Raw genomic sequence first — 25,017 nt, forward strand, 5'->3', positions numbered from 1 at the left:
CAAATCTTTTCTCAGTTCCTCAGCAGTCACACGGGGACTTCTCTCCACTCTACGCTTCAGGTAGCGCACAGCAGTCGAAGTCAGCATCTTCTTTCTGCCACGACCAGGTAGCGTTTCAACAGTGCCCTTTGCCTTGAATTTGCGAATGATGCTTCCTAAGGTGTCTCTTGGTATGTTTAACATCTTTGCAATCTTCTTATAGCCATTGCCCTTCCTGTGAAGAGAAATCACCTCTTCTCTTGTCTTCCTGGACCATTCTCTTGCCTTCACCATGTTTGTAACCACACCAGTAAATGTCTAGAAGGAGCTGAGTATCACAGTCATTTTAAAGCTGCCTAATTGGTGCTTATTATGCTTGATTGCTGCTCGGTGACATCCACAGGTGTTTTCAATACCTGATGGAAAGCACCTGTATGAACCTCTGTTCTTCAGAGTGGTAGTCTTTAAGGGGTTGAATAATTGTGGCAATGAAGAAACCACATAAGAACCATTTACTACTGTATTACATAAACAATTGATGTCATTTTAGTTGCATTTGGGTAGTTACAACGTCCTTGTAGGATTTGATTCTGAATACAATTCCAAATGTACACTATAGTCCCTAAACCCCTTTACAGCATTGGGGGTTGAATAATTTTGGACACAACTGTATATTCTGCGGAACAGATTCAAATTTATTCACAGCCACTATTACACTCACATGAAAGGGTAAAATTATTTTTTTTGTAGAGAAAGGGTTATGTTTCTCTTCTAATAATGAGTTATTGGGGTATGGTAGCCAATCAGCTTTTAACTTCAGCTTGTTCAATTAAGCTTTGCCAAAAAATGTGGAAACTGATTAGTTTGTATGCAGAGCTGCACCAGATTTTGCACTCTCCAATTTTAGTAACAACCCCAATGCATGTGCCCATTTCAAATAAAAATTAACTCCAGCCAAACAGATAAATATACAGCTGAAATACATACTGTATAGGAAATGTTTTACTTACCAATTTTTTTTTTTTTTTTAGTCCGCAAACGTGCAAACTAGAACGAAAAACCCGTAAGTGTTTCACTACACAAAAAGTGCACTTAGGGGTGTGCTTTGTCCTACCCCCGAAGGGGTTGGACCACTACCCTGATCCCCCGGGGCACGAAGCTCCTGACAGGGACAAGGTTCCCGTTTGGTCCTCCTGGCCAAAAGGCCTGGTGGACCACCTTTCCTTATGTCCAGCCGAAGCCGGACATCCAGTACTTGGTCGGGGGGCTCTCCCGAAGAGAAAACCCCCCAGGGACAGGGGAGGAAGGAACCAAAAGGCCACACATCCTCCCCCTAGACTTCAGGGCAGGCCCGAGGACCCACACCCTCCATCCTGTGAGAAAAACACACACATAAGTAAAAGTGACAAACGTGGGGTGAGAAAAAAATAAATAAATAAATAAATAATTAAATAAATCTATAAAAATAATAAAAAGTGTCGTGCTCAAATTGTGCACTGACCAGACTGTTTTACTTACCAATGGCATTGAATTTCTGTTCATACAGTCCTAAGATTTACACACTCCATATAGCCCTTTCTAGCAAGGCAAGGCCTGATTTTTCTATGTTGGACAGTAAATGGAGAAGCAGCACACTGATGAGCTCATAATTCTGTTACTCTTCTGTTACTCTTCTCTCTCCTCCTATCAGCATGTCTCTTGTTATCATATGCATAATAAAATCCTTAAATTGTGTCTAACTCCTGGAGGAACCATTTGTATTAGGTATTCACTTTAATAAAAGAACGATTAAACTAGTACATAAGATTTACCCAACTTAGCTTCAGTTCATTGCAGTTTAGCATTATATTGTATATTCCCGGTACAATTCATAAGTAAAACTAAAACAAACTACTGATATTTTTTCCAATTTGCTTTGTCACCTGAAAAGCTCACATATAGAATATTTGATGCATGCAGCTATACATTTTTTTTTTAAATCAGAAACGTTTTATTGAACAGTTTGCGACATTCCAGAGCATGTAAATGCAATCACAAAAATAAAAGAGACAAGTCCAAGACATTAACAAGCATGTACAGTCTCATCAGAGGGCACAAAAACATCCCTACAGAAATATAATACTGTAAGGTACAGCGATACATATGCCATCATCATCCATCCTATTGTCTCTCTGGGTATTGCATCAAGCAACTATATTTTACTTCCAGCAGAATTGAACTCTCACCTAATTCAATCCAACCATCCATTCCACAAAGATTCACCTCCCTTTTGAGGTATTCCAATTCTTATAGTGTGGTTTTGGCTCCTCTTTTCATAAAGAGTGTCAATTTTTCCATAATCTCAAAAATCTTGACTTCTCCGAAAATGTTGAGCCCTGCCATAACCTTCACTTCCTGCATAGCCATTTACTGGTTAAGGTAGCTGCCCATCAATTGAACTAAATAGGTGTGAAAGTGAAAAACTGCACTATCTGTGTGAAAAATGTATAAAGCACAAATAAACAAATAAATAAATGAAAACAAAATGCTGCTACTTCAAAAAATATCAAATGCAACACATAAATGAGCACTCAAAAGTGGTCCAGTAGCGCATAAATATATACGTGAAAAGAAATGTGTAAGAAAAATAATAAAAAATGAAAAATAAATAAGGATAATTGTATAGTCCCAAGAAAAGTCCAAAGAATGATCTTTATCTGCCAAATGATTCTTCAAACACCTCAAAGTAACCACCACGTGAGAAAAGAAAATGGTGTTCCCCCTATCAGTTGTACACTCACCAGCAAGTGTTGCCTCCCACTCTCATGGTTGGCAAAAATGGCTCAATATATATCTCTCGGTAGGATGAAGGGTCTATCAGTGTCGGTATACTTCCTCTCCTCCACTTTACATAATCGCCAATCCCCAAAAAGTTTGGCAATATTTTCAACTGATAATGAATTTCCAATATGGCAGCACTTAGGGTAGCACAAAGGAATTCCTCCCTCCTCTTACTACTCCATACTCAGATAAATGGTTCTTTGGAGCTTTCAGGGAAATCTCTCTCTAGGGCTGCCTGCTTCTGCCGAAGAGATGTAAGTTACTGTTTGGTCTTTCACAAGTTGTCCTACAGCTGAAAGTTGTGGGTCCTGAGTTCCAGGAGCTGTGCCTTTTGCAGTGCTTATATGGCCTGCAGTATGTAGGCAGAAGCAAGAGGGCCCAGTTTATGCTCTGAAAAAAGGCTGTTCTTTTACGTGTCTTCGGATTCCGATTCTGAATCTAAATAACTAAATAGGTGGCCTGGGAAGTGAGAGGGGTAAGGCTAAGATCAACTTTTACTGGAAAATTCAAGCTTTGGATAAAAATGTATCTACACATAGCTCTAGATCTGCTAAACATTTTGACATGTAGTTGTGATTGAACATTAATAAAGCGTACTCCCTGTTTCATTATATTCTCTACTTGGATTGCCTGAGTTTGTGACAGGTTCACTTTATGTAGATGTCTACCTCAAAACTATTTACTTTACTTATTTGCTTGTGTTGCTGTTAATGAGTTTGCAAACCCAACATTTCATATTCCTGACATGTGCCTCCTGTACAATGTACTTGCATGAGAAAGTATCCTGTTCTCTTTGTATAGCTTCCTTTGTGTGAAATCCCTGGTGTTCCTGCCAGTCTCTTTGTATTCCTATTAAAAACTGACCAAACTAGGCATGAGAGCACAGCATGGTCAGTTCTCCAGCTCTGCTAGGAACTCAGTCTACCCTCTTGCGATCAGACTTCTGCTCACATGCCATCCCTGCATAACCATTCACTTGAAGATTTAGTGTCCTACTGTTTCATCTCTCCCAGCTCTCTGTTCTGAGCTGCATTAGAAGCTTAGAGATTAAGTGATCACTTATAGAACAGGGAAGCTATATATAATGTTTTTTTATGTCTATACACAAATGTTTTGCCTTTAACTGAATGGCTTGTTTTACAAGGTGAGGGTTGACATATACTTTAACCACTTGCCGCCCGGTCTATGGTCAAATGACGGCCAGGCGAACAATTCGTCTCTCCGGGAGGGCATCATATGGCGTCCTTCCTGGACCGTGCATTGTGCATGCCCGCAGGGCAGCACTGTGGAGATCTGTCACCGGCCGTGTACCTCGGCCACGGCCGATGGCAGATCTGTATAGCGGCCCCTTTGCCAGTACCATGTGACCTGCTGTGACTAATCACAGCAGGTCACATGACAGTTGTATACAATGGATGGCTTCCTTTCATGCCTGTGTCTGGCTGTGAATGGTCACAGCGACCACATGCACAGGCTGGACCAATCACAGCCCATCTGTGTCATTTGATTAGCCATGGCCAATCACAGCTAATCACAACAAAAAAACCCTGAATGAATCGATTTCATTCAGCTAAATGCGTGCTTATAGCAAAGAGATCATTTGCTATAAGCAATCAAACTGTGTAAAAAAAAAAAGGAAATACTGATCACTTCCCCAAAGTAGTACAAAGTTACTATGGCAACATTATACTACTTTGGTCATAGTGCAATATGAAAAATAAATCTTAAAAAAAAGAGAAAAATGTTTATGAAAACTAAAAAAAACTAAAAAAAAATTATAATTTTTTTTTTCGTACTGTCACCAGCCAGTGTCCCTGATCACCACCACACCAGTTATATGCTGACGCTGTACTGCACTGGTGACAGTATGTAAAAAACAATTGTGAAAATAATTTTTATAATTTCTTAATTTTCCGAAAAATTATGACAAAAAAATTACAACTTCAAAAAACTCGCCATGCCTCTTATGAAATACGTCGGACTGTCTACTTTGTAAAAAGGGGTCATTTGGGGGATATCTGTACTGTTCTGACATTTTTGGGCCTCAAGAAATTAGATTGGCTGTCAGTACTTCAGGATTGATCAATTTTCAGATATATCATATAGTTTGTGAACTCTATAACTTACAGACTAAATAATAAAAACTGATTTGGGTTATTTTCACCAAAGAAATGTAACAGAATACATCTTGACCTAAATTTATGAAGAACAATTATTTATTTACAAACTTTTATAACAGAAACAAAGAAAAACGTGTTTTTTTCAAAATCTTGGTCTTTTTTTGTTAATTTAACAAAAAATAAAAACCCCAGTGGTGATTAAATACAACCAAAAGAAAGCTCTAGTTGTGTGACCAAAATGATAAAATTTTAGTTTGGGTACAGTGTTGCATGACCGCGTAATTGTCATTCAAAGCGTGAGAGCGCTGAAACCTGAAAATTGGCTTGGGCAGGAAGGGGATAAAAGTGCCCGCTATTGAAGTGGTTAAAGTGGTTGTAAACCCAAAAAATCTAGATTGACATAATCACATTACCGTAACCCGCACAGGAGAACAATGCATCCACCCCCAGTCTGCCTGGAAAAGGACCAGGCACTTTTCTGCTGTCTTTCTCTTTATCCCTCATTGAACAAATCCGTCACAGGTAATAAAATGGTGTCGCCATGCTTCCTCTTCTTTGATTGACAGCCTACATAATTACTCATGCACTAGCACAAGAAGTGACTGTGTCTCCTGAACACTCATGCACAGATCTCCCTCCCTCTACCTCTCCCCCTCCTCCTCCTCCTGCTGCTCCTGTATTGGCAGCTGTGTGCCTCAGCATTGTGGAAGGGGAGGAAGTCAGGTGGTGCAGATCCAGGTGTCTGATTGGACAGGACTCATCAGGGGGCATGGGCAGCCGATGTGAGATCATTCCACTAGCACTTCTGCTGTCCACAAGCACAGGCATGACGGCATACAGAACGGGGAGGGGAGACCGGTGATGTCACTACTATACCTCCCAAGCTCCGGGCTGCTGCCATGTCCACAGAAAGGGACAACTTTGAAGGGCTGTATCACAAACATGGATTGACAGAAACATTTTTACAATAGGCAATCAGACACAGTGCACTCGAAGGTATTTATTTATGGCAATCTTCAGCATTTGCACAACATTGGATTTACAACCACTTTAAGTCTTTCATCAGCAGCAAAACTCTTTTAATTTTGTTCTGAAGTCACTCTATTGCCCTGGTGTCAGCCATATAAGCTTTATTATTATTACTATCAATTATAGTCCCCCTTGGGAGAGCTATGGTTACCCAGGGACCATAACTGGATACGTCTCTAAATAAGCCTTTCTCAACCAGGGTGCCCAGACACCCTGGGGTGCCTTGAGGTTTCTCCAGGGGTGCCTTGGCAAAATGTCTAAAAATTGCCCAAAACTTGTATACAAGCCAGCGGGTGCAAAAAGTCTTGTCTTCTAGTTACACAAAGCCACAAGTTTCCATTGTGCACCATTACGACCTTCTAGCCCCTGGTGTCCTGACAACCAATGACATCATCAGATGATAAGGAGGATGTCAGCTGCCTGCACAGCATCCTAGTTTGACTCTCCCCCACCCCTCTCCATCAGTGCTGGGGTCACATTAGCTTAGTGATGGAGAAAAACTGAGGGAGAAGAGAAATATTGGAATACTAGTCAGTACCAGTGTGCAAACGTATATTTGTTTGGAAAAATAAATCACCTCTAACATTGGGTGTCCTACATGTGTTGATGTTGCTGCGTTATATAAAACTATTAGAATAGTTTTTCACATTTTAGAATGGGGTGCCCTTTTAAAATTATGGACAGTCTTGAGGCACCCCATTTTAGAATAGGGTGCCTCAAGACTCCATGATTTTAAAGGGTGCCTCGGAACTGTCCATAATATTAAAGGGTGCCTCAGGACTGCCCATAATTTTAAAGTGTGCCTCAGGACTGCCCATAATTTTAAAGGGTGCCTCGGGACTGTCCATAATTTTAAAGGGTGCCTCGGGACTGTCCATAATTTTAAAGGGTGCCTCGGGACTTTCCATAATTTTAAAGGGTGCCTCGGGACTGTCCATAATTTTAAAGGGTGCCTTGGGACTGTCCATAATTTTAAAGGGTGCCTCGAGACGGTCCATTATTTTCAAGGGTGCCTTGACTGAAAAAAGGTTGAGAAACACTGCTCTAAATCAACACAAGGCTGTATAGTGCCAATATTTAAAGTCCCTAAATCTTTAGGAAATGTCATGTTTCTCAAATGTCAGGGGTCAGTGTGATAGTGTCCCCTATGGTGCATCTATGGTCAAAATTTTAAATCACATTCATTTCCACATTGTATTTAAATTACTGCTAGCCTGCTCCTATTAATTGAAATAGTTTTCAACTTTGTAAACTTATTAAGATCCTCCGACATTTACTTTCTTGAATTCTGTGACACATACTCACTATTTCCTGTGAGTAGAGACAGCTGTTTCACACATTTCACAGAGCCTGCCTTACAGAGCTTTAGAGGGGAGGAGTTTTAGGAGGCGGAGTCAGTACAGGAATCACTGATTGAATGCAGCAAGGGATCATGGGATATTTAGTCCTTAGAAATTGAAAATAAACAGCAGAGGAGAAGCTGCAAAGCATGCAGGGAATCCAGGAAGTTGTGGAAAGAGATGACCAGCAGACAGGCAGAACTCACAAACATGAAAGGAGATTTTTCAAGTAAGCTTATATTGGATTGCGAAAAGTAACTATTGTTTGTAATGCCATTTCAGGGGTAATGTTAGAAAATAAAAGTATATGATGTGACTATAGAATTTCTTTAAATCATTGTAATTTGTATTATATTTTTTTCTTTCAGAATCATGCTGTTTGATAAATTTACTATTAACCTCCCTGGCGGTATTCCCGAGTGTAGCTCGGGGTAAAGTTTCAGTACCACAAGCGGTAACCCCGAGCTACACTCGGGCTTACCATGCGGTGCTGCTCCGCGATCCCTCGATCACTTACCTTGTCCTGCGTTCCTGCGATGTCCCTCCTGCAGTGTCCCCGGCAATGTAATAATTTATGATTTCGTGTTTCAAGTTTTATCATACCTGGGATGTTTACTAGACTCTTGTTCGGACAGATTTCAGTGAGTTATTCCTAAGAATTACAGGCCTACAATATAAAACGCCAAATTTCCATGCAAAATAATGGTACCGCTTTCAGCACCAAAAATCTGAAATAATCATACCGCCAGGGAGGTTAATTTTTTTTTTTTTTAAAAAACTGGTTAAATGTTTGAATAAAAATGTTCTGATCATAACATTTTAAAGAATTTATACATGAAATTCAAAATTTACTCATTAAGTAATTAATGGGGCAGCACAGTGGCTAAATGGTTAGCACTTCCACCTGACAGCACTAGGGTCATTGGTTCAAATCCCAACCACAGCACCACCACCCGCCTGGAGTTTGCATGTTCTCCCTGTTCCTGCATGGGTTTCCTCCCACACTTCAAAGACATGCTGGTAGGTTAATTGGCTCCTGTCTAAATTGTCCCTAGTATGTGTATGTATGAATGTGAGTTAGGGACCTTAGATTATACACCCCTTGAGGGTTGGGGACTGACGTGAATGTACAATCTATATGTAAAGCACTGCGTAAATTGACAGCGCTATATAAGTACCTGAAATTAAAAAAAAAAAAAAACTGTTATAAAAAAAGTGTATGCTGTAACTATAGAATTCCTTTAAATCGTTGTAACTAGTATTAGATTTTTTTTTCAGAATGTATGAAATGTTGAACAAACATTTGAAACAGATTATAACATTTTAAAGAATTTTACAGGAATTTCAAAGTTTATTTGTTAAGCTTTAAAAGTATGTGTATTTTTTCTATTTATTACATTTTATCTTTTTTGAATCTGATATTCCTGTACAAAATTAAAAAATCTCCAAACTCTAAACAAAATTGTATATATTACAGCTTGCCAATTTTTAGATGTGGTGGCTGCTTTAGTGTTCTGTTTTAGGCATTTTCCTTTATTTTTACCTGGCGATCCAACCAGTAACACTCTTCCTGTCTTAAACTGGGTATGCATGGACCAAAAAATTGGCAGGTTAAGCAGGAAGCAGTCCTCTTTCTCTGTGTGTATACCCCCGTCTGTTCAATAGAAGCTGGTTGTTAGACTAGCTTCTGTTGAACGGTCCTGATGGAAAACCAGAATTCGATAAGTGCTTGCAGACAATGGCTACAACACTGATCTGTGTATTTTGACTGGAGGGGTAGTCCCTGCTGCCAGAATAGTGCGGCAGGGTAGATCCCTGCATCCACATCAGTTGTGTGTATGCGGGGATGTTCGTTCTTTTTTTTTTTTTTTTTTCAACCGGCTGGTTGAGAGAAAAAACTGTGTATACCCAGCTTTGGAATGGCTCCTCTAACTATGAAGGATTAACAAAGACACCCATAGACAGCAACATTGCCTGGAGAGGGTAGTGCCAGATAGACTAGTAGATTTAAATGGTCTTTTTGTAAGTACCTAACAAATAAAAGCCCAACTCCAGATAACATTTTTTAAGCACCTTAGAATCAGTTTTCTTTGGGGATATAGGTTTTAAGAAAATGATTAGAACTGACCATTCTAAGCACCCCAGTGTAACTCCATGATTGGAGGAGAGTTTGGGCACATGATTTTACATGTCATGTAACTTTCCTCCCCTTGCCTTTTGTTTTTGCTCCATTAATTAAAAAAAGTAGAAGCCATATTTTTAAATATGATTGCTGGTCTTTTTAAATGTACCAGAAGATTTTTTTAATTTGAAAAGCAGCGGTGCCACCATGGTAAAGCTATACCACTGATTTATGAAAAAGCCAAAGTAATGGTTAGAGCTAAGTAAAAGCAAGAGGTAAAAGGTCCCAAGATATTTGACATCTGCTCCCCAGTCTGCTGCCTGAACCTGTGCTGATAACACATGTGGTCTTCCAACTCCTAAGTAACTATTATAATATTAGCGTAGAGCCCTTTAATTATTTACATTCCTTTTATGACACAGCTCTGCCAGGTAATACTGAGATTCATTTGATATCAGGAAAAAGTCAAACAGTTTTCATAGAAGAAACTGTCAGACTTCCGAGTTATCACTTCTAATTCAAAGGGTCATCCTTGGACAGCCAAATAATATATTTATAAACTACATTTTAATTTTGCAAATCTGAACTTATGTGGAAATTTATTTTTTTGAATATTTAGATTCCATAATAATGATTGGCTTTTTTTTGTTTTTGAATACATAATAACACAAAATATAATAATATAAATATATATATATAATATAAAAAGATATAATAAAAAAACTTACAGCATTCAGAAACCCTTGAAACAAAGGAGCACTGTGAATACCACTATTTACGTAGTCACTGCAAGAGAGGCATAGGAAAAGTAATGTTGCAACAGGCAGTATTTTTAGATTTCAATATCCATATACTATACTTAAGCAAGTCAGGTCTAAAAGTGTAGGATTATTAATTTTATAATTTAACTGACAATTTTCGCAATGTGTACACAATCCAAGGTTTGCCAAGGGAGAAAGGATACATTCCAATAAGTTTTAGTGCAAGGACTAAGCAGAGATTGGCTAATTTGTACAATAAATTTACTTGTGGTATTAAGGATTATTGAAAAGCATGCAATAATGTGTAAAACAGTAGAAAACAATGCTGGAGTTAAAAGAACAACACATTTACAAGGAAAAAAATCATATAAATATTGCTAACATATAACAAATAACATTATTTACTGTATTATAATATCCCCACGATCCACCCAATTGAACGATATATTTGCAAATGACCATACGCAAATCATATGATCTAAAGAACCTCTTTAAATCCATAAAATGATCCTTGGAGGTGTAATCCCTTCTACTTGATTTACAAACAGCTTTCAGGTTTACCAGACCACAGCGTTTGACACAAACACATGACAAGAGGATAAAATCCCTCTGCATCACTAAAGGGATCACCAGCAGGAGGAAAGAAGTCCTTATTACCCTATAAAGATCTTGAGTTAGATCTCATTCAGAATACTGTGTCCAGCTCTTGAGACCTGACTTACAAAGAGATAATGAATGAGTCCAGAGATGAGCAACAAAATGGTGAATGGTCTGAGGGATTAAACATACCGAGACTGCAGGAGCTATATGTACAGTTTTAAGGAAAGAAGGGAAAGGGGAACCATGATTAAAATATTTTCATAAAACAAGGTCAGTATTTTCAATATGAATCTAAGATCAAGAACACAGGGACATGACCTCAAACTAGCAGGAGGAAATTTAAAAAAGAACCTTAGAAAGTAATATTTGACCAAAAATGTAGTTGATGTTTGGAAAAACCCCCAGCACAGGTAGTGAGTCAATCAACAGTAATGGAATTTAAACATGCTTGGGACAAAAATAGATCTACACTCAGACAAAAAGAAAAAAAATATATAAACAAAAAAAAGAGAAAAGGGGCAGACTGAACAACTTGGTCTTTTTATTCCATGACTCTTCTATGTTTCTGTGGGGTTGATTTATTAAGGTAAAGAAATTGTGCACTTTGCAAATGCAGTTGCACACAATTTCCCCAGAGCTTAGTGAATGTGAAGAAACTTGCCATCACTGATTTCCATTATTCAATTATGTGCAAGCAAAAGTGTAGTTTTTTAATTTTCTTTGCACTGAATTGGGTATTCTTTACAAAGTGGAGCTTCATCACATTTACTAAGCCCTGGGGAAAACAAGTGCAATTGCATTTGGAAAGTAAACAGTCTATTTGCCTTTAGAAAATCAACTCCTCTGTCATCTACACAATCCAAACCCTGTTTTGACCTACCACACCCAACTAACTACACTCTATGATTATTTTTCTCATTAGCATTATTTAGAATGCAACATTCTTATTTTATTATTACAGAAGTAATTCATTTTTCTGGCTAACAACCATATCTAAAGATTCTGTTTTGCAATGCAGCTGGTCATCACAAGGCCATTCTTTGCATAAGCAGCTATAAGTACATGTGTCCATTCATTAGAACAGCTTGTTCCACTGAAACCACTATGACCCTGATTTACTAAGGTAATTTACAAAGTGAATTTTTCCTTTGTTAATGTGTTGAAAATCCACTTTGCAAAGGATATCCAATCACAAACTAGGAAAATTGTAAAAACAGCATTTTTGCCTGTTAGCATTGCATTGCCTATCAGCACAGTTTCCCCATATTGAGGTAAGTGAAAAATCCCTTGCAAAGTAAAAATGTATTTTGCAAAGTGACCATGCTCTACTCCTTTAATAAATCAACCCCTATGTATCTTGAGCAAATTCAAGCCATTCTATAGAAAAATATAAGTTAAAGTACCCCTTTTCTGCTTCAAAGCAGTTGTCATGTGACTTGCACAGTCCACTTTTCCTGTACTACGGTACACAATAGGGCTGAAGGAGGGAACATCATACAACTGAGAACTTTTGAGAGGGAAAACACAACCAACTAGTCCTTTCATGGTAGGGATTGATTTCTGTAGGCTAAAAAGTGTACAAAACAAAGTATGCCATAGAGTCACATTGAATGGAGGGCATGTGATTGCTCCTAAAGGACATGATTTATTCAACATCAACTTCCTTTGCAGCTCTTGGAATTCAATCATGACATCTCAATGATGATGATCAATAGAATCAATGATGAAGGACTTTCTTCAGTGATCACTGATCTGCAGAGACAGCAAGTAGCTATATAATGCCCATTGAAAGTCAGTAAATACACCCTGCGGCTAAGATGGTGTATGGAGAGGGGAGGAGGCTAGACAGCAGCACTACTGTCAATCTAAGTCATGGGTGCAAACTGGCAGCCCTTCAGCTGTTGCCAAACTACAAGTCCCATGAGGCATTGCAAGATTGACAGTTACAACCATGTCTCTCAAAGGCAGAGGCATGATGGGACTTGCAGTTTTGCAACAGCTGGAGGGCCGCCAGTTTGACACCACTGATCTAAGTTTTGTCACGGGTGTCAGTTGAGACCAGAAGTACAATAACAGCTATATTTCTTATACAAGTGAAGGGATGGACGCTGCTCAACCGACCCCAGGAGTTCAATGTTAAAGTGGAGTTCCAGTCACACTGTAAAAAAATAAAAGTCAGCAGCTACAAAGACTGTAGCTGCTGACCTTTAAATAACAGCTATTTACCTGTCCCTCGATCCCGTGGTGTCCTCCCCGCAGTCTGTTTTACCGGTTGGCCTGTATTCCCAGCATCAGCATCTTCAGTGTGGGCACCCAGCTGTGACAGCTTGTGTCTTCACTTGCAGTGCGAGTAGCGCTGCACTTTCTGAATGGTCCCGTAGTCTTCTGGAACGTGTGCCAGGTCCCAGAAGACTACGGGGAGGGAGGGGACTTCCGTTTCCAATCGCCTAGGCCAGGATTCTCCAAACTATGGCCCTCCAGGTGTCTTTAAAGCAGAACTTCCAATTTTGGGTGGAGCTCCGCTTTAAGGAATGTTAAGGAACGGCCTCAACTGGCGTCTGGCCACACCCACTGATGCATTTTGCCCCACCCACCAAGGCTTGGTCACAGAGGTGACCTCCGTGACCAAGCCCTGGTGGGCGGGGTGAAACGCAGAGGGCATGGCCAGAATGGCGGCTGAGGCCATTCCTTAACATTGGACTCCTGGTGTGAGTTGAGCAGTGTCCATCCCTTCACTTGTATTGGCTGACACTAGAATCGCTCGGGCTCATGCTCCCCTCTTCGCACTTGCGGGTGGGGTGATGTTTTTCCTTCCATCTACAGCTTGGAGTGGTGCCACAAGGTATACTTTTCAGCTGTATTTCCAGAAGCACATAAAATGCTGATTTTTTTGGCTGATAACTAAAAAAAAAAAAACTGAACTATACTACATACTGTATTTAAGGACCTTTAACTTCTCCCTTGTTAAAATCAGGGTCTCTGGAATTCAACTTTAACCACTTGCCCCCAGGAAGATTCACCCCCCCTTCATGACCAGGCCATGTTTTGCATTTTTTTAAATCGAAAGAGCTTTGTTTTGGTGGTATTTGATAATCACTGGGATTTTTATTCTCTGCGCTATAAATGAAAAAAAACTGACATTTTTTTTAAACACAACATTTTTACTTTTTTGCTATAAAACATATCCAAAAAAAAATAAAATTTCCTCATAAATTTAGGCCAAAATTTATTTTGCTACATGTCTTTGGTAAAAAAAAAAATCCCAATAAGTGTATAAAAATTGGTTTGCATGAAAGTTATAGCGTCGGCAAATGGTGGCATATATATTGGAATTCGTATTTATTTTTTATGCTGGTAATGGCGGCGATCAGTGAGACTGCGATAATGTCAGAATGCTCGTCGTACTAACTGACACTGGGTGGGAGCTGACTAACTGCCACTGACATCTCCAGTGACACTACTACAGTGGTCGGTGCTAATAGAAAGCACTGACACTGTACTAATGACACTGGGCAGGAAAGGGTTAACATCTGGGGTGATCAAAGGGTTAACTGTGTACTGTGTTGTGATTTCCCTGTGTATTGTGTAGTGTTTTACTAGGAGATGTGCTGGCTTTTATCTCCCTGTTTGCAGAAAGATAAAAACCAACACCTCCCTGCAGACAGGAGAGAGATTTGTGTTGGTTACGTTCACTCCGCTGATCACTGAGTCCTGGTCATAAATCACTGGCCAGGACCCAGTGATTGACACCTACAGGAGCCAATGACAGCATAGGTAGGGTGACACATGCGCGCATGCCCCCTACTGGTAAATGCAAAATCATGTATGTGTATATATATATATATATATATATATATATATATATATATATATATATATATATATATATGATTTTACGCAGAGCTGCTGCGGTATGTCTACATCAAATATAGCCTATTGCACTTCACATGGTACAAAAAAGCAGAATAATCTGTGTTTATGAAGAACATGTACTGCCTGTGTTATTACCCTTCCTTGATAACATATTGGAGTATGTTAATAGGACATGGCAGGTATAGATGCTACAGATATGTTTCTACTTCTGTCCAAGATCTTCCTAGGTATTGTAACATAAGAGTTTGGATTCTACTGCCGGAAAACAAATCCACTATGGGAAACACTTTTCCAACTCTCTTTCTCTGCAAAGTGAGCATGTACATAAAAGGAAACCTGTCACAATATTGGCAAATGCAAACTGAGCATATGATGAAAACATGCATATGGCTGCATCTAAAGCTGTAGACAATTCTTGCATGTTGTGTAAAAGTCACGCTTGTATGTATCTCTGAATCTATGGATTTTTTTGACATGCAGTTTTCCCTCAAGGTAACCTCTGCTTATGTGTCATATGCTGAATATGCATTGACTTTTGTAGCAGGTTTACTTTAAGAGCCAGGTAGTCCAATGATGTTGGTTTTAGACATTGAATTTCATAGTAAACCATATTTAGACTTGCTTAGTAAAAAGCGTGCAAGACAATGCATAGTCAAAAGAAATTTTTCAATATTCGCTTTTATAAATTGGCACACAGGAAAAAAGTTAACCACAAACCCTCTCCCCCAAATAAATACAGAATCAAACACTTGTAGTCCTCTTTTTTGTTATTGTAGACATCAATATGTGACACGCAAGAATTTGCAGCAAGTATGGTGGAGCAACAGGAAAAGCAGCAAGTTTTATAGCTTGATCAGTTATTACCAGGGGCGGACTGACCATTTGGAAACTCGGGCACTGGCCGAGGGCCCGGGGTCAGTAGGGGGCCCCATGAGATGCCCCTGGTACCTTTTTCATAGGCTTTTTTGAGTTTGGGCAAGGACACAGGGGCCCCATGATCCCCTATTGCCCGGGGGCCCCATGAGTTGTCAGTCCACCCCTGGTTATTACCTTTGAAAACTATAACTGGTTCACTCTGCAAAGGAATGTTCCCTTAGCTTAGTGATTGCGCTGAAACCTCACTTTGCAAAGAAAACCCAATCACATGCAAGGACAAAAAAAAAAAAAAACAGCAGTATTTTTGCTTGCATATTATTGGCTGATGGAAGTCAACAGATCTTTGCCTATGTCACAAAGCTAAGGGAAAATTACCTTGCAAAGTAGAAACTTTCACTGCAAAGTGATCAGCTTATTTACCTTTAGTAAATCAGTCCCAAAGAGTCCAGGTAGACCTCCTAGTTATAATCTTGGGACTACAGAATAATGTTGTAGAGAATAAGATAGGGGGAGGTTATAGAGTGTAGCAAAGGAGAACTGGCCAGGGTTGACACCACTCAGTCCACAACAATGTTCAAATTGTGTTGTCAGCCCAAAACAGGACTTAAGCAGGCCATACATGGGTCGAATTCGGAAGGAATTTTCTTTCAAAAATCTTTTCTAAGAATTTCCCTTCGAATTTTGCACCATTAGTGGGTCACAGAAACGGACGATTTTCGTACAACCATCAAATTTGAGTGATCGGATTTTTTGAAAAACTAACGAATCAATGATGGGAGAATCGTGCAGGAAATATAAATGAAAAAGAAATGAGTGTGAACTGTGACCTGCAAAGAAAAGAAAATTCTTTGCCCCAAAAATTATTTTCTGTAGCAACATGAAGTGAAATTGAAGGCTTGGTTGGTCGAATGGTGGCACCATCGGATTACAAAACACACAACATTTCTGATTTTCTAAAGAAAATTATTTCAGAATTCGACCCATGTATGACCTGCATTAGGAGCTGAGTGCATTTCTGCCAGACCAACAACTCTTCAAAGGTAGAGTATATAACATGGGTAAATGTGCATGTATTGCAGAAATGTGCGTGTTGTTTTTTCTTTATTTATTTGGCTCTGACATGCTTTGGGGTAGATTTAGTCTAGGTTCACACCTATGCGTTTTCCGCAGCATTTTCCGCTTTTCAGAAATGCACAGCAGTCCATTTGACATGATTTCCTATGGGACAGGTTCAAATCTCTGCGTTTTCACCCAGTGCGTTTTTTGGAAAGGGACTTTTTTAAATGCAAAATGTTGCGTTTTTGTTCTATGGACTTCAATAGAGATGCTGCAGAAAAGCATGTAGTGCATTTTTTTATGTGTTTTTGATGCGTTTTGCATTTTATTCTGCCCAGCAACAAGCTGAAAAAAAAGCAAAATGCATCAAAAATGTGGCAAAAACACATGTGCAAAAACGCATAAATGCACCGCAGAAACGGATCAAATGCAAACTGCATAGGTGTGAACCTAGCCCAAGGCTGGCCATACATTATACAATTTTCTGTTAAATTTCTGCCCAATTTCCGTCAGATTTACCTTCAACTATGTATTGCAAGGGCCCACCTAATTGGATACAATTGAAAGTGTTGTTTAGGTTTCAACTCATATTATATGGTTTTTGGTAAATCTAAAGCAAAATTTTCAAGAAAATTGTATAATGTATGGCCAGCCTTACGGAAACTGGTGCACTCAGAATCTGGTGCAGCTGTGCATGGCAATCAGCTTCTAACTTCAGGTTGTTCAATTAACCTCCCTGGAGGTATTCCCGAGTGTAGCTCGAGGTAAAGTTTCAGCACCACAAGCGGTAACCCCGAGCCACACTCGGGAATACCCCGCAGTGTTGCTCCGGGATCTGTTCTTCTCTTACCTTGTCCTGCGCTCCCGCGATGTCCCCCCTGCAGTATCCCCGGCAATGTCCTCCGGCTAATGCCGGAGGACGTACGGGGACGGAACTGGCGGGAAATTTGAAAATTGTAGAAGTGACATTCACTAAATACACTAAAATCACATAGTAAAACATTACTGTATCAAACCATTTCACCTACATTTTGTCCCTAGTGCTTTGTCCTGTGCCCTGCCTGCATTTTTACTGTTCTTTCTGCCTGGAAACTGAGAAATGTCCATGGTGTCCAAAAAGCGTCCCTTTAGGTCAAAATCGGTTTTAGACCGGCTAGAGAACAGCGATAGTAAATCAGAACGACTTGCAGAATCGAGTGATAATGATTCGTGGGGAAATTCGTCAGACACTGAAAACGATTTTGCGACTTTGCTCAGCGATGTGCGAACTTGGCGCTCTATTTCAAATTTCAGTGTTTTTGGTTTGATTATATTATTGAATTAAATTTATTATTATTATATTATTTTTTATGATTATTTATTAAATTATAATTTATGATTTCGTGTTTCAAATTTTAACATACCTGGGATGTTTACTAGACTCTTGTTCAGACAGATTTCACTGAGTTATTCCTAAAAATTACAGGCCTACAATAAAAAACAAAATACATATTTCCATGCAAAAAAAATGTACCGCTTTGAGCACAGAAATATGGACATAATCAGACTGCTAGGGAAGCTACGGTTTGGAAATAAAACTTGGAAGCTGATTGGTTTCTATGCAGATTTGCACTCTCCAGTTTAAGTATATAACCCCCTTTAAGTTATTTTCCCTTTTTTCCCCCAAAATGTCTTTAGCTAAAAAATATAAGGCGGTATGTTATTTTCTGTCATGGATTTGTGCAGTTAAATAAGCAAGTAATTATAATTTTGCATGTTATGGCACCCAAAACGAGAGAGGAGTTAATACAGAGCCTTATGGCCAACAGGAAACATTATTCCCTTGAGACTTAAGCAGTTGTTCAATAGTACAAAGGTGGTTTATGTTTAATTCTGCAAGTCTGCAGATCAGACTTTATTTGGCACAGTAGCTCTGCATTTATTTCCTTTGCTTAATGAGTTGTGCAAAGTCTGAACATGAGCCAGACATAACACAGCAAGTGCATGTACACAGGCAGAACTTCACTCTTCTATAATACCATGTTATAGCAAAAAAAGTCTTTTGACATCATTCTGCTACATTATCATTCATTTATTTCCTTCCAAACACTCTTTATTGCTTTATTTTAAAACCTTTAGGGCTCATTCACAAGGACAGAAAAAAACGTGCGTTTAAATGTGCACTGTGCATCATTTTTATGCAGTCCTATAGTAATCGATGAGCAAATACACACAGGTGCACCTACCTGTGAAAATGTGTGCTACTTTTAGCTGTGTAGAAAAAAAACGTAGGATACCTCTGTGTCCAGGGCTTCACAGGTCTGAAGATTTTACGCAATTTTGCCTAAATGCATACACACATAAATGTATAGCTATTCATTTGAATGAAAGAAGCATTGTATACATCTAAACGCTGTATGCAACTAAATGTGTCTAAATGCATCTAAAAGCAAGTTTAGATGAGTATTTTCTGCAGGATCTTCTACCAGCAAGAACCTGTGTTCATGCAAAAAATATGCATATGCCTGTGTGAATAGATCCTTAACCGCATCCCGGCCGCCCTATAGCAGAAATACTTCTACAGGGAGGCACGGGTGCGCAAAATCACACACACACACACACACACACACACACACACACACACACACACACACATATATATTTATATATATTGTGGGAACTCGCTTCAAGTGGTAGAGCTTCTTCAAAGCACACGGCAACTCGCTTATTTTTTTAAGGGCCTGTTTGCCCACTTTTATTTAAATGACAGTTCAATAACATAAAGGTTTCCCACGCAGGGGTATCCACCATCACACGAATTCAAATGAACAGTATTCAGCCTCCTGGCTTGTACGCAGTTTTAAGTCTGCCTCCTGCAGACTCTTCCCAAAGTATGGCACTAGCACACAGCTAGTCTGGCTTCCACCTCTCCTAGGTGTAGCCCACCTGACTCCACGGCAGAGACCTCCTGCCTGCCGGGGTGGAATCCTCCTGCTGGGGTGGAGCCCTCCTGACTCCTTCTGCTGGGGTGGAGCCCTCCCGACTCCGTTTGCCGGGGTGGAGCCCAGAATCATGGCCTGGCTTCCCCTAAAAGGCCTGCACACACCTGTGCAATCAGCACGCTGGCTGCTCCCAAAATATGGGCCCAGGATTAGAGATTTCATCCCTCCCAAATCTCTAAGAAATCTCCAGGCTACAGGTCCCAAAACAGGCTTTACCAACCAAAGAGGAAACTGATAAACCAGTTTCCTCTGCATTAGGAGATCTGCCTGGAGCCCCTCAACCTCTATGGTTGAGAATCCTGGGTCTCCATCGTGCTTTCCACCGTGGCAGGATACCGCACTGCCACATATCCCCCCCCTTTGTTTTGATCCCGTAGGGGGCAGAACACACAAGCCCAAACTCTTTACTTTGGCACCTCTGTGCCAGCTTTCACCTATATGAGCCCCTTCCTCACTGACATCACTTTCAAAGGGAAACTTTCCTTCCTGTCTTACGAGGCAACTTTCCCTGTGTTCTCCTACTACACGGACTAGGGCTCTAAAAAGACACTGCGCCTTTTTACGGGTTCGCTTCCAAAAGCGTTGCCTTTCTATTTTCCTTGGGGCCACCCAAGTCACCTTCCCATTAAGGAATTTCCAAAACTTGGGACCTTTCTGAGGATGAGGTTGACGCCTGAGTTTTAGGTGTCGGATAACATTAAAGCTACGCTGCACTCTCAACTGCCGGTTTCCCTTTACCTTTGAAGGGGTCACACTTTTAAACACAAAAAGTGTGGGCTCTTTTATTGGGGTTCCCTTAGTCCCTCTCTGCATTCTATGTACATGCATCTTCTTACTGACAAAACCTAGCTCGGTTGGTTTCCCCCCGTACACTGCATGCTTCCTTTTGTCTCTGACATTCTCAGATGACAGCAATGTCCTACTCTCCTTCTGAAGGACAGACCGATTGTCTTGCTCTTCAGATGTTTTTATGTCAGGGGACCTCTTTAAATTATCCACTTCCTTAAAGTTTTCCCTCTGGGCAGATAAGCTATTTAAAGTTTCTCTTCCCAGAGTACCCTCCTGAACCTGTAGGGGGCCTAATTCAGCTGCAGCTTTTAGCTCAGCTGTGTCTAGCACATCATTACCCACCACATCACATGTTTCAGGGTTATCCGCATGCATGTCCTCATGACCTTCAGGTGCATTATTAGGCTTATGGTCACCCACAGAAACTAACTGATCTACATTTACCAGTGCCTCGTACTTTTCCAAATCATCATATTTACCATTTACCAATGCATCGCACTTTTCCTCATGGTCAGAAACATCCACACCTTTGTCAGAACTCATTTCAATGTTTGGCAGTGCAGTGTCTGGAAACCAAGTGCACAGCGGGGAGTGGTTGTCTCCCATGGCAACATCGCTATCCACCAGCTCCACTGGCACATGAACCTCTTCCAGCAACTGTCCTGACACCCGACCGTCATAACATAATTCTACATTTGGTTTACTGACCCCAATCACTTGACGTGTGCCATCTGACACTTCCACCAACACGGGCTCATTTGGGATCACACTATTCATTCCCACACCATTGGATCCTTTGTGGTTTGTGGGCACGATCTCTGCTATGTGCTCAATCTCACTTGGCCCGTCCATATTGGGAGGGAGATCATCTGCAGCAACAGCAAGTGTGCCCTTGTCTATAAGCTGCTCTGCAGTCCCTCCATTTAGCACAGCAGAAGTCGTGTCCACTCCACTGTTGGAAGCAGAGGTCCCTTTCAACAAAGCCAACAGGTTTTCAGCCCATCTGTCCCAGTCTACTTTCTCTGTGCTCCAATCAGAGGTACTACGCAGTACTCCATCAACTGCCGGAGGAGACACAGGACAGAGTGGCTCAGCAGACACATCACATATATCACTTTTGTTCAAACAAATCTGTGGCACTAAATTTTTAACCTCAACAGGTTGCAATACCACACCCTCACCACCGTGCTCTGATGGCGCTTCATTCAACTCAGGAACCCTTCCATACATATTGTCAGTACTGACAGACTCAGTTAACCCATTATCACCATGAGCATTTAACTTTTCACTAGATTCAAGTACGCTCTTGTCCAAAGCAGCACCATAGTTGTCCCAGGCAACCTCTGGCTCCAACACACAGAGCTCCCAGGAAGTATCCATGGACACCTTTGCAGCCTTGGATACTGTTGCAAAGGGCAACAACATATCTTCAATCATATTCCTATCAACACTGCTATCTTTAGTGAGCTGTGATAGCTCATCACCAACCATAACATTATATTTACCAACAGTAACACTTTTGTCGGCATGACCATCAGCATTCTCCTTGCATACAGACATCACTGTGGTTTTTGCAGGTAATCCCTGGCTATTACCCAGCTGAGCAGCCTGTGAGCCATGCTTCACAGCACTCTCTCTCTTTAAAGGGGCACTATTTTCAGCAGCTCCATAGCTGACCTGGGAAATCCTCTGCTCCGTCACTGCGGGCTCCTGGGAGGTTTCCCTGGGCATCTCTGCAGCACCTGGCACTAGGGAACACGGTGCCATGACAGTTTTGGTCACCCCTAGTTTAACTTCACCAGCCATCTGCTGGATTATAGCAGGCACCTGCAGAGTCCCCATGTCCTTTTTCATATTTAGTCCTGCTAATCGTTGGACTGTTCCCTGTGCCTCCCCACTACTCAGGGTAGCACACAGCAACCAGTCCATGTCCATCTGTATTGTGGAACTCCCTGAAGGACACACTCTCACTTCCTTGGAATCAGTCCCACAAACTGAAACAGTCTTACCATTTCCTGCAGCAGGTGTCATAGCCTTCACTTGAGTGCGTAGTCTCTCCTCTGTGGTTTCTCCACAGGCTGACTTCCCCAAGTGGTCACGGTGCAACACTGCAGCCATTCCGGACCAACTTACACCCCCTGCAGGCACAACAGGATCCCTCTTGCTAGGGGTAACAGACTCGCTCTCAAAAGGCAGTTGGCTATACCTCATGTTGGACGCAGACTGTTGTGCCCTCTGTTCAGGGCTGACCACTTCACCTAAGCGGCCGCAACACAACACCTTGTATTTCTCTGGCTTTCTGATCTCTTGGCCTTCCAGTGACACCTCTCCCATCCTGGAGCATTGCTGGCCAGCCATGACACGCCAAACTTCCCCTTGAAGAAGGATTTCCTCTTTAAAGGTGCAGTAGTCATCCTGGTCCCAATCCATCAAATGGTAAATCGAACTCCCTCGGTAATACGGTTTGCAGCAACTTTGGCCACCGGTCCCTAGGCCATTTTCTCTGTGTAGCACCTTTTTCAAATCTTTCAAGGAAGTCTCCAACCTCCTCTGTAGGTAGCATGGGTTGCATGTAATCAGAGGCCCAGAACTCAGCACCTCTCACCGTAGACTTTACATTGCAGCTATTGCTATGAGCAACCACACTCCTCTCAAACTTGTGGTCAGCCTGTCGCTCCTTCCTTGTACTCAGAGCCGGCTTGCCAAACACAGATGCAGTCCTTTGCTTTGCTATGCAATTTTGCAATGGAGGCTGAGACAAAGGGCATTTGGAGACAGTGTGCCCCCACTCCCTGCACCGCAAACATCGCTCTTGCCAGCGTGTCTTGTCCAGGCTCCCCACATTGCAGTCTTTTTCCAGCTTAGAACTCTGCACAATAGCTGGTCTCCTTTCAGCAGTGTTGCTAGGGGCAACAGCATGCACTTCCCACTGTGGCAACCTTTGTTCAGCCATGTATGGGGCTTGTTCTGGTGATAACCCCTCCAGCCACAGGGCTCGGTCTCTCATTGCAGCAAATCTTTCTTCTTTTCTTTGCTTTGACCGCCCCATCTTCAGTCACTTCACAACACTTTTGCACAGTCCAGCAACAAAGAAATGAAGTACTGCCTCTTTAAGGCAGGTTCTCCTCACCTGCACACACACCAAATTGTGCTGTCCATTGCACAGAAACACAGTTCATATAACTGATGAACTTACTTTTGCAGGGATCTCCAATTATGCCCGCATTCTCCACCATATGTGGGAACTCGCTTCAAGTGGTAGAGCTTCTTCAAAGCACACGGCAACTCGCTTATTTTTTTAAGGGCCTGTTTGCCCACTTTTATTTAAATGACAGTTCAATAACATAAAGGTTTCCCACGCAGGGGTATCCACCATCACACGAATTCAAATGAACAGTATTCAGCCTCCTGGCTTGTACGCAGTTTTAAGTCTGCCTCCTGCAGACTCTTCCCAAAGTATGGCACACAGCTAGTCTGGCTTCCACCTCTCCTAGGTGTAGCCCACCTGACTCCACGGCAGAGACCTCCTGCCTGCCGGGGTGGAATCCTCCTGCTGGGGTGGAGCCCTCCTGACTCCTTCTGCTGGGGTGGAGCCCTCCCGACTCCGTTTGCCGGGGTGGAGCCCAGAATCATGGCCTGGCTTCCCCTAAAAGGCCTGCACACACCTGTGCAATCAGCACGCTGGCTGCTCCCAAAATATGGGCCCAGGATTGGAGATTTTATCCCTCCCAAATCTCTAAGAAATCTCCAGGCTACAGGTCCCAAAACAGGCTTTACCAACCAAAGAGGAAACTGATAAACCAGTTTCCTCTGCATTAGGAGATCTGCCTGGAGCCCCTCAACCTCTATGTTTGAGAATCCTGGGTCTCCATCGTGCTTTCCACCGTGTCAGGATACCGCACTGCCACAATATATACACACATATATACACGTGATTTTGCATTTCCGGGTAGGGGGCTTGCAAGCCGTGACCGCGCCCTACCCGCGCCGCCTTTTTGCGGCCGTGGCTGTCAATCACCGGGCCACAGTCGGTAATTACTCGCCTGGTCATTTCCGAAGATCTCCAACGGGGAGGAGGACTGTTTTGTGTACTAACAGTCCTCCCTGTCAGCTCGGTCACACACCTGTGGATGGCTGTGCACAGCACAGCCATCCAGAGCAGTGTGATTACAGTGAAGCACACACATCCCTCCCCCTAGTAAAACACTCCCTGCACACAGTTAAACCTTTGATTGCCCCTCATGTTAACCCCTTCCTGCCCAGTGCCATTAGTACAGTGTCAGTGCTTTTTTGTTAGCACTGATCACTGTATGGGAGTCACTGGGGATGTTAATGACACCAAGCCAGTTCCCCCCAGTGTCAAAATATCTGCCACAGTCCCGCTACAAGTCGCTGATTGCCGCCATTACTAGTAAAAATGAAAAAAAAAAATCCCAGTGTATCTATACTGCCATTTGTAAACGATATAACGTTCATGTAAACCAATTTGCACATAATGGGATTATTTTTTAGCAAAGACATGTAGCAAAGACATTTTGGCATAAATTTATGACGAAATTTGATTTTTTACCTTTTTTACTGGACATGTTTAATAGCAAAAAGTCAAAAATATATATTTTTTTGTATAGCGCAAAAAAAAAACAAAAACGCACAGGCGATCAAATACCACCG

The 25,017-nt window shown here is 41.4% G+C and overlaps 1 protein-coding gene across 1 annotated transcript in view; it reads right to left on the reverse strand.

The window, feature by feature from the left end:
• LOC149462635 (uncharacterized) overlaps positions 1 to 25,017 on the reverse strand; it is a 460,266-nt gene that overhangs the window by 58,429 nt on the left and 376,820 nt on the right. Inside the window, exon 26 of the mRNA XM_089676647.1 lies at positions 10,139 to 10,196. Within this exon, the coding sequence (XP_089532773.1) occupies positions 10,139 to 10,196 (58 nt within the window). The remainder of the gene's footprint in view (positions 1 to 10,138; positions 10,197 to 25,017) is intronic.

Source organism: Staurois parvus, unplaced genomic scaffold, assembly GCF_062004578.1.
Source record: "Staurois parvus isolate SC_StPar_1 unplaced genomic scaffold, SC_StPar_1.0 ptg000172l, whole genome shotgun sequence".
Classification (NCBI taxonomy): domain Eukaryota; kingdom Metazoa; phylum Chordata; class Amphibia; order Anura; family Ranidae; genus Staurois; species Staurois parvus.